Source organism: Labrus mixtus, chromosome 5, assembly GCF_963584025.1.
Source record: "Labrus mixtus chromosome 5, fLabMix1.1, whole genome shotgun sequence".
Taxonomy (NCBI): Eukaryota; Metazoa; Chordata; class Actinopteri; order Labriformes; family Labridae; genus Labrus; species Labrus mixtus.
In genome coordinates this window covers 31,959,527-31,969,362 of record NC_083616.1, presented here as the reverse complement: position 1 = coordinate 31,969,362, position 9,836 = coordinate 31,959,527, and the positions used below count along the sequence as shown (strand labels likewise).

General features: G+C 48.8%; 2 protein-coding genes across 4 annotated transcripts in view; one reads left to right on the top strand and one right to left on the bottom strand.

The window, feature by feature from the left end:
* Nucleotides 1–248: 248 nt before the first annotated feature.
* paqr3a (progestin and adipoQ receptor family member IIIa) lies at nucleotides 249–7,488 on the top strand. Its single transcript, XM_061038978.1, has 8 exons — nucleotides 249–431; nucleotides 1,174–1,405; nucleotides 1,628–1,790; nucleotides 2,892–3,047; nucleotides 5,496–5,693; nucleotides 5,806–5,896; nucleotides 6,795–6,967; nucleotides 7,164–7,488. Exons 1-7 carry the CDS (start codon nucleotides 371–373, stop codon nucleotides 6,935–6,937), a joined length of 1,044 nt encoding a protein of 347 aa, XP_060894961.1. The 5' UTR covers nucleotides 249–370; the 3' UTR covers nucleotides 6,938–6,967; nucleotides 7,164–7,488.
* Nucleotides 7,489–8,218: 730 nt separating this feature from the next.
* Nucleotides 8,219–9,836, bottom strand: part of bmp2k (BMP2 inducible kinase) — a 32,442-nt gene continuing 30,824 nt past the window's right edge. For all 3 annotated transcript variants that reach the window (XM_061038975.1, XM_061038976.1, XM_061038974.1), the window contains exon 16: nucleotides 8,219–9,836. This exon is cut by the window's right edge and continues 268 nt beyond it. In XM_061038975.1, coding sequence (XP_060894958.1) covers nucleotides 8,750–9,836 — 1,087 coding nt within the window. In that variant the 3' untranslated portion in view covers nucleotides 8,219–8,749.

The window sequence follows — 9,836 nt, the reverse complement described above, 5'->3', positions numbered from 1 at the left end:
CTCACATAAAGAACTTTGCATCATAAAAACAAAGAGAGGTCTTAGTTTTGAACTCACTGTTGTAAGGAGAGGAGAGAGAAGAATCTCCTGCAGTCATCACAGCTCCCTGTTAACGTCTGCCCCCCTGGTGGTGGAGAGAGGAAGGACCAAATAAAGAGTTAAATAAATAAATTCAGTCAGCTAACTCGCCTCTTCCACCTGTTTACTGCTTTTTGTTGACAGACATAAACAAACTCTTTTTGTTCAGGCGGTCCTCGGGCACGCTGAGAGGGGTCCGTCGGTCATGACGTCACTGGTGATTTGGAAGATGTTAGCCGAAACTTAATAAGCACTACGTTGTTTCATGCTTAAAGCTTTTCAATGTTAATAAATGCGCAGTTCGTTTAATAAGACAGGAAATGGGTCAAAGTGTTCATACACCAAATTAAAAGGTGAGTTTGTTTTCACATTATTTAGCTTTAAACTAAGCGGGTTAGCTAGTCTGTAAGTTAGCCTGTTTAGACAGGAGCTGTGATTAGCCTCAGGTCACCAAACTGCGTAGAATAATCCTGATTATTGAAGATTAACGTGTTTAAATGTATTTATTCACGTGATTACACTTCAACCTGAACGAGTTTAAGTTCAGTTGGTTTATCGGCTACAGTCGGCTCATCGTGACACATTACAAAAGACCGTTATGTCAACAAAATCACGACTTTACGACCGCTGAACACAGAGCTTACTGCCGGTGTTACGGCGGGAAGAGTGACCGTGTTAACTGGTGACTTCCTGCCGAATGTGTCTGTGGAAGTTTAAGTAGGCTAGATGTTTTAAACGTTAAGTTGTTTAGGTTTTCATCAAATTAATATCAGATTACTTCATTATGACTCTATTAAAAACTAAATTTAGAAACTGTCGTGAAGACGCTTTCTGTTTTAAAGTGCGACTTGGCTGAAAGTCACCAGTTAACACGGTCACTCGTTACATCATAACACCTCCCTCTTCAGCACGGCATTTACTGTACATGTAAAGTTAAAGATTTAGTTAAAAGCTCTCCAACACACCTGTCTTATGAAATGTATTTTTTAAAGCTTGTCGATACTGTTGGTCGTTAAATGAACAGACTTTAATAAACAGTCTCAGTGTGTGAAACATTGTGACGACCTCAGCGTGGATGTGTCTTTCTGTCCTCAGCGTCAGGTGTGACCAAAGCGCCCACCTGTGGTCCAGCCATGCCTCAGAAAGCGCCAAAGAGCGCTCAGACGTCCCACTACATCGAGCTGGGAGGGTATCAGTACTGGCCCGTCCTGGTTCCTCGAGGAATCCGTCTGTACACGTACGAACAGATCCCCGTGTTCCTAAGGGAGAACCCGTACATCACGGACGGATACAGAGCGTACCTGCCCTCCAGACTCTGCATCAAGAGGTGAGACACGCAGTTCATGCAGACGTTTACTCGTTAGCTGCATGAATATGGATAAAGTGTCTCTCTGTGTTTACTTTCTTAATAAAGCAGGACGTGTCGATCGCTCCTCCTGGCCGTCAGCAGCAGGACATGAGCTGTAGGTCGATCTCTCCGGTTGGATGGAGGCCTGGGTTTCATGTTCAGGTTCACTGATTCAGGGTTCTTTTTGTCTCGTCTCTGCAGCATCTTCATGCTGTCCAATGAGACGGGGAATATCTGGAGCCATCTGTTGGGCTTCCTGCTCTTCTTCTTCATCGGGGTCTACAACATGTCGTCGGTGCTGCCCGCCTTCGGCGCCTCCCGAGAGGACTACGTCATCTACTCCATCGCACTCTTCTGCTTCCAGGTACAGGGCCGAAGTGTTTCAGGTTCATTCAGACCAAGCAGCTGCTGAAGGGGGATCTTCAACCTTGAAATTCAGGGTCTTCAAACTTAATTTTTTCACAATAAAGTTTCAATCACTTCAGGTACAACCTTTCAGTTCTGTTTAAAATATGTTTTAACCGGAACCGGATCTTGTTCCTTTAACAACTGTAGAAAACCGGAGAAGGGGAACAGCTGATTTTTGGAACATTTAGAGACTTCAGAGTTGTTCGAACTTTTCCTCATGCTGCTAAATTATTTCACTCCTCCTTATCTTATCTGGAGTTTTACAGAAGCTTTAAAAAAAAAATGTATTTGATCAGACAGACGTGTGTGGGAGAGATTGAATCCATCACAAATTACAGACAAATATCAGTTAATTAAGTGCCAATATAGGACTTTAAGTTTTTGTTGATGTGGTATCAAACAGGTATCATTGTTCGATAAAGTTTGAAAAATCTGTTGTCATGACGACCTTCTTGCAGAACGGTTGATTTATTTAGCCACAGTGACAGATTTGTGCTTCAAACATGAAAACGTGTTTAAAGATGAACCCTGTTTTGCGGCACATTTTCAGATCAAACTCTAACAATCTGTTCCTCGGTGAATAAAGAACCAGATCGGATGAAATCAGAGAGATATTTTTTCTGGTTGTTCTTTTCCTCCAAGGTTACCTCAGCAGGTCGTATTGAACATCATGTTTGTGTTCCAGGTTCAGCTACAGCTCGCTTCTCCTTGTGCTGAGCAATGTGCTCATTTCAGACGAGCCAGATATGTTGGAAACTGAATGTGTGCTGATTTCCTGGTGTTACCTTAATCTGAGTGTCTGCAGAGGGACATCAGACCTCCTCCACAATATTGGCAGTTCTCTTTGAACAAATGAAAGATAATCGCTCCAGCAGTTGGCTGGTCTGAGCCGAACACCAGAGTCTTCAGGTCCAACATTTAAAAAATAATCAGATTTTAGAGACGAGGCATGTTCGGACACCTCTCATTAAATCATAAATATTTTCTTCTTGATGTCTGCTTGTTCCTCTCACATCTCCTCTGTTATTAAACCTCCCCCTCCTCCTCGTCTCCTCAGCTGTGCATGCTGTGCTCTGCGGGTTATCACGTTTTCTGCTGCCACCGCTCGGAGAAGACCAGCCGCCGCTGGATGGCTTTGGACTACGCCGGGGTCTCCATCGGCATCCTGGGCTGCTACGTCCCCGGAGTCTTCTACACCTTCTACTGCAACAACGTGAGTCCCAGTTCATGCTGCGCACACACACACACACACACACACACACACACACACACACACACACACACACACGAGTCCTCAGGAGCTCGAACTCTGACGATAACATCAGAACTACTGAAGAGCAGGTCTGATAACTGAAGGCTCTACCTCCCATAGAACATTTTGTGTGTGTGTGTGTGTGTGTGTGTATCTGTATCTGTGTGTGTGTGTATCTGTATGTGTGTGTGTGTATCTCTGTGTGTGTGTGTGTGTGTGTGTGTGTGTGTGTGTGTGTGTATATCTCTGTGTGTGTGTGTATCTGTGTGTGTGTGTGTGTGTGTGTGTGTGTGTGTGTGTGTGTGTGTGTGTGTGTGTGTGTGTGTGTGTGTGTGTGTGTGTGTGTGTGTGTGTGTGTGTGTGTGTGTGTGTGTGTGTGTGTGTGTGTGTGTGTGTGTGTGTGTGTGTATCTCTGTGTGTGTGTGTGTGTGTGTGTATCTGTGTGTGTGTGTGTGTGTGTGTGTATCTCTGTGTATATGTGTGTGTTTGTGTATCTGTGTGTGTGTGTGTGTGTGTGTGTGTGTGTGTGTGTGTGTATCTCTGTGTGTGTGTGTGTGTGTGTGTGTGTGTGTGTGTATCTATGTATGCTCTCCTCTCTGGAGGATTCAAACCCTCCTCTTCTTTGTCACTAATTGAATAAATGTGGATTCTCAGTCTCGCTCTGCTCGTTGACTCATTGTTCCCGGTGAAGAAGCAACACGCCACCTTTGCCGCTCGCCGTTTGGAAACCCGCCTCCGATGACACAAACCTGTTCAGTTCCTCCATCCAGCCGCCCACCACCGTCTTATTTTCCTGCTCGAGTATTTGGCTGAGCTCCGTACTGTTCTCTTTCCCCCGCATGTTGGACGCGTCGGCTTATTTTGCCCCCAGAACGCAGCTGAAATCTGCTCCAGCTCAAACCAGATGGCGGCGTTCACGGAGCGGTCCGTCACTCCTGTTCCCCACCATATGACGTTCGCAAGTCTGGGAGCCGTCACAGTGAAGGGCCCCCCCCCCCACCACCCCCCTCACGTCCCTGCCAAGACTCGGTCTCTGCTTCTGGGTGGCTCCACTCCCGTAGCACGCCAAGTCCCCGAAGGAAAAACTGCTTTTATATTTAGCCGATTGCGACTCGGTGTGTTTTTGGAGATGCAGATTTGGAGGAGAGAACGCCGTGTCTGTGAGGACGAGAGGAGAGCTTCAGAAATTGGCTGCAGCAGAGCGGGGCCTTGTTCTGGGTGCAAATTTATTCACTGTGAAATTCAGCAGGACTCGTTAGAAGAGGACGTGTGACTGGACGGAGGCCTACATCCTCACACACACACACACACACACACACACACACACACACACACACACACACAGAGGGACAGAAGGGACGGAGACGAGCTCGTCCAGACTGTGAAGTTTCAGAAAGCGCCAGCACTCCACTTCAGTTTGATTTAATATGAGGACGACGAGCAAACAGGTGGAGACTGTTCAAACACACACAGCGTACTCACAGTTCTATTCTACCTTTGTTTGTATCTTAGGGTCGACTGAGACCTTATACGCCGAGAGGGCAGCGTGCACCACCACACGCTGCACGCCATCGGAAATGTTTGAAACTTCACCTCCATTCGTTGTTGCTTTGCAAGCTGTGGGGCCAGTACAGTAACGCGGGGGGGTGAGAGGGACCCACAATGATTGAACACAAAATCGACGGCTGTCTAAGCAGGAATCCCTTTGTGTGAAAACACACCAACATGCAGCCGTAGACTCTCTTACACCGGGTCCTAACGGCACACGATCACACGCTCGCTGTGCACGCTGCAGCTGATAAATATTTACTCCTCTGCTCTGTGAATTTCATTTCCCCCCTGGCAAATATTACAAGTGGTGCTTTTATTTTGAAGGTGGACTAACAGAAGTGTGGTTCTTTTATTTTGAAGGTGGACAAACAGAAGTGTGGTTCTTTTATTTTGAAGGTGGACAAACAGAAGTGTGGTTCTTTTATTTTGAAGGTGGACAAACAGAAGTGTGGTGCTTTTATTTTGAAGGTGGACAAACAGAAGTGTGGTTCTTTTATTTTGAAGGTGGACAAACAGAAGTGTGGTTCTTTTATTTTGAAGGTGGACAAACAGAAGTGTGGTTCTTTTATTTTGAAGGTGGACAAACTGACGTGTGGTTCTTTTATTTTGAAGGTGGACAAACTGACGTGTGGTTCTTTTATTTTGAAGGTGGACAAACAGAAGTATGGTTCTTTTATTTTGAAGGTGGATAAACAGAAGTGTGGTTCTTTTATTTTGAAGGTGGTTAAACTAAATTGTGTTGTTTTGTATTGACGAGCTGTTGATGAAAACAAAACAATCCTCTGAATGTCCCGACGTCTCTCAGTGACCTCTAAAAGCTGGTGTGTGTTTTAACCCTTGACCCCTGTGTCCCTGCAGTACTGGCGGCAGGTGTACCTGGTGACCGTGTTGGCGATGATCCTGGCGGTGTTCTTCGCTCAGATTCACCCTCACTACCTGAGCAAACAGTGGAAGCAGCTCCGCTCGCTCATCTTCTGCTCCGTGGCCGGCTACGGCCTCGTGCCCACCGTGCACTGGATCTGCCTCACCGGGGGCTTCTCCTCCGAGCTCGTCCAGGTGAGTACTGACTCGGTAACCATGGTAACAGTAAAATCAACACAGTATCTTAACATGTCTTTTTGTTGCCGTGGTATTAAAACTCGTACCACACATATTTATTTCCCCTCAGGCGTTTGTTCCTCGAGTCCTCGTCATGTACCTCATCGCCATGTTAGCTCTCGTTTTCTACGGTTCAAAGGTTCCTGAACGCTACTTCCCAGGTGAGACTCAGTTTAACTTTCAGCTTTTGTTCAATTCTTTTTAACAACCAACTCCCCTCAACCCTGGACCCTAACCCTCAACCCCCCTCCCTCCACCCTACCCTCAACCCTGGACCCTAACCCTCAACCCCCCTCCCTCCACCCTACCCTCAACCCTGGACCCTAACCCTCAACCCCCCTCCCTCCACCCTACCCTCAACCCTGGACCCTAACCCCCCTACCCTCATCCCTAGACCCTTACCCTCAACCCTGGACCCTTACCCCCCTACCCTCATCCCTAGACCCTTACCCTCAACCCTGGACCCTTACCCCCCTACCCTCATCCCTAGACCCTTACCCTCAACCCTGGACCCTAACCCCCCTACCCTCATCCCTAGACCCTTACCCTAAACCCTGGACCCTAACCCCCCTCCACCCCTACCCTCAACCCTAGACCCTTACCCTAAACCCTGGACCCTAACCCCCCTCCACCCCTACCCTCAACCCTGGACTCTTACCCCCCTACCCTCATCCCTAGACCCTTACCCTAAACCCTGGACCCTAACCCCCCTACCCTCATCCCTAGACCCTTACCCTCAACCCTGGACCCTTACCCCCCTACCCTCATCCCTAGACCCTTACCCTCAACCCTGGACCCTAACCCCCCTACCCTCATCCCTAGACCCTTACCCTCAACCCTGGACCCTTACCCCCCTACCCTCATCCCTAGACCCTTACCCTAAACCCTGGACCCTAACCCCCCTCCACCCCTACCCTCAACCCTGGACTCTTACCCCCCTCCCTGGACCCAAACCCCCTCCCTCCCATGATGAAGATGTTCCAGCAGCTGTTGGAGAGGAGTTTGATTGCAGACATGTTTTTGGTGATATTTCATGGTGAGGTTTTTGTCTCTCCTCAGGTCAGCTGAACTACCTGGGCTCCAGTCACCAGGTGTGGCACCTGCTGCTGGTTCTCATGTTTTATTGGTGGCACCAGTCGTCCTGTTTCATCATGGCGTACAGACACAGCCAGCCCTGCCCGGACGCGCCCCAACACGCCTGAAATGCGCTCTGCTCCTCGCGCTGTCTGACAGTAAGCACGTCTTTTCATTTCTCTGTCTTTGATGTTTCTGGGACAAACGTTGTGTCGGCCTTGTAGATAAACGTAAATATCGTCACACTTAAGGATGTTAAATTAGAAAGTGACCTTTAAAGTGACCTTCACCCCCGCTCTGTTGAAGTTCCCGTGAATTATCTGCTGTTTTAACGCCCTGTGGTTCTGTCTCTAGGTCGGCGATTGGCTGCAGAGTTTCCCATCATGCACTGGTGTAGCACTCCGTGATCGCTCTGAGCGTTTCTCTCTCTCTCTCCGCTGCTCGAGGCTTCGGTCCACCTGAGGATCTGACCTCTGACCTGCAGGCTGAGCGGGAACACTGTCGACTGTTCTTCAGACTCTGAACACTGAAAGTCTGCAGAGCGACAGACTTCATAATCAGCTGCAGGGTTTGATCAGCTGACGCATCATGACGCTCTTCTTCTTAAATCAGCTGAACGTAAATGTGTCTGAAACACCAAACTGTTTTTAATGTTTATAAATATTTAAGTCCCTCCTCAGTCTGTCTCATGTACAATCAGTTTTAATGTTGATCTTTCTTTTATTTTGAAAGGACACTGAACATAAATACAAGCTCTCTCTCTTCATCAGCTGATATTTCAAACGGCACATTTCAGAGAACGATCAGGACGGAGGAACAGTTATTCAGTATGAAGAGAAATGAGACGAGGAGTCCGAGGATCTTATTTGTGTTCAGTGAGTCGTGTTTGTGTCGGCCTCGTAGATAAGTACACGCGATGTGTCTACGCGGTCGCCATCTTAAAGAGGGCTCGCTGCAGCTCTTAGCAGGAGGTCTGTCCACCATGTACAGAAAGTATTATGGGAAAATACAAATCTGCTGTTTCATTATTAACTTCAAAGTTTGAGAAGAATCCTTTTTTTATAAATTAAAGACAAATTATCTCAATTACGAGACGTGTGACTTTATTAAGAGTGGGTAGATACAAACTGGGTCTACGTCTGGGTACCTTCTGGGTACCAACTGGGTCTACGTCTGGGTACCTTTTTTTTTACCAGAATCCCACTGTGACATCACAAGGAGAGCACATTTGAAACAGATCATTGTTCTCTGTGTTGTAAGACTTATACAGACCACAAACAAAGGACTGGATGGTTTATTTCACATGTTGTGGGTCAGTAGACACTCGGGTTACCCAAATTTAAAAAACACTGTAGAAGTTTATAATATGTCCCCTTTAAAGTTTGATAAACACAAACGTGGACTTGTGATCTGATGTGACGTTTTATTTCTTCTCAGAACAGAATGTGTCGAGTTAAAAAAGAAAGTGAACAGTTAGAAAACAGGAAACAGTTAAAGCCTAAAATTTAAAAGAGCAGATTAAATCCATCCCTTTCTATTCAAAGAGTCAAAACAAAAACCCGCCACACGGGGGCAGTGTGGAGACGGCCGTGAGCTCTGCATAGAGAACGTCTAAAAGGACAAAGTGGTTAACGACTCCTCCGACGCCGTGACGACGAGATGCTGTGCAGAGGGGGGCGGGGCCCAGCTCAGGTAAGGCTTCATGGTGCTAAAAAACAGAAGGCAGCTTTAAGGAGAGAAGCGCTCGAACGTCGGATGTTCAGACGTCTTCATGATGCAGCATTAAAAGGCGTTCAGCAGACAGATATGTGGTCGCGATTACAGGAAGTCACCGTTTAGTCGCCGAGCGGCGTGTTAAGAGTTAGGCTGTTAGCTCGTCCTCATGATTGGCTGACGATGTTTCCTTCAGGTTACCCCGTCACTGGAAGATTCTAGAAGAGTTACTGTTTGGAGGGAAACGGAGCCGCTCCAAACGGGTCGAGATCCACCGGCTGTGTGGGCGGAGCCTTCTGAGGTCCACCGCCGTCGACCATCTCTGTGAAGGGCACCGCCCCAAAATCATCCATCGCTTTACCCTCCTCCAAGGTGGAATGAAGAGACCCGCTCCAGGACTTGTTTTTGGTGTCGTCGCTCCGGGTCTCTGGGATTCCTTGGTAGCGGCCGGCGTCCTGCGGGTGGAACGGTTTGGCTCCAAACGAGTCGAGCAGAGGGTCGTCGACCTGCAGGGCGGCTCCTTGGTCCATGGTGATATCCAAGCCGATGTTCTCCTTCGAGTCGGACGTGCTCAGGAACTCGTTGCTGCTTTGCGAGTCTTTGCGTCCGACCTTCTTGTTTCTGCGGACCCGCTCCGGCGTGCGGTACGTGGCCTTGTTGCTCTTGCGTCCTCCGGTCGGCGTGCTGTGGTGGCGTTTCCCGTTGCCGCCACCCGCCGCCGGCTCCTGTTTGGTTTTCCTCTGACGCGACGAGAGCTTCTGGAGGCTGCGCTGCTTCAGCCTCTGCTGCTGAGGACTCGAGGACTCGTCGTGGGACGGCCGGAAAATGTCTTCGGCGCTTCTGGACGTGGTGGGCGGGGCGTCTGTCGGGCCGGGATGAAAGGGAGAGAAGCCAAAGATGTCGATGCTTTCGGGAGAAATGGGCGGAGTCTGCCCCATGGTGATGTCTCCTCCACTCCGATTTCTGGTGAACGGAGCTTTGGTGAAAACGTCGAACTCGTCCGCAGCTCGCCGCTCCAGACTCGCCTGTCTGAACGGAGCTTTGGAAAAGATGTCAAAGTTCTCTGCGGGTCCCACGGGTGAAGCTCCTCCCACAAATGGAACCGCACCAAACACATCCACAGCAGCCCCCTGAGCCGGAGCAGCTCGCCCCCTGCTGGGCGACTGAGGAGGAGTGATCATCCCTGACTCATCCTGAGGACTCCCCCTGGTGGCCGCTTTACCTGCTGCGGCGGCTTTCTTTGAGCGAGTCTTGGCCCGGCCGCGCTCGCAGTCTGACTCTGAGCTGGGCTTGTCTTCGTCTTCCTCTCCCTCC

Coding starts and splice junctions, on each gene's coding strand:
- paqr3a (XM_061038978.1), top strand. CDS start 371: ATGCGCAGTTCGTTTAATAAGACAGGAAATGGGTCAAAGTGTTCATAC. Junction 3,048..5,495: donor ACACCTTCTACTGCAACAAC/GTGAGTCCCAGT, acceptor GTGTCCCTGCAG/TACTGGCGGCAGGTGTACCT. Junction 5,897..6,794: donor TCCTGAACGCTACTTCCCAG/GTGAGACTCAGT, acceptor GTCTCTCCTCAG/GTCAGCTGAACTACCTGGGC.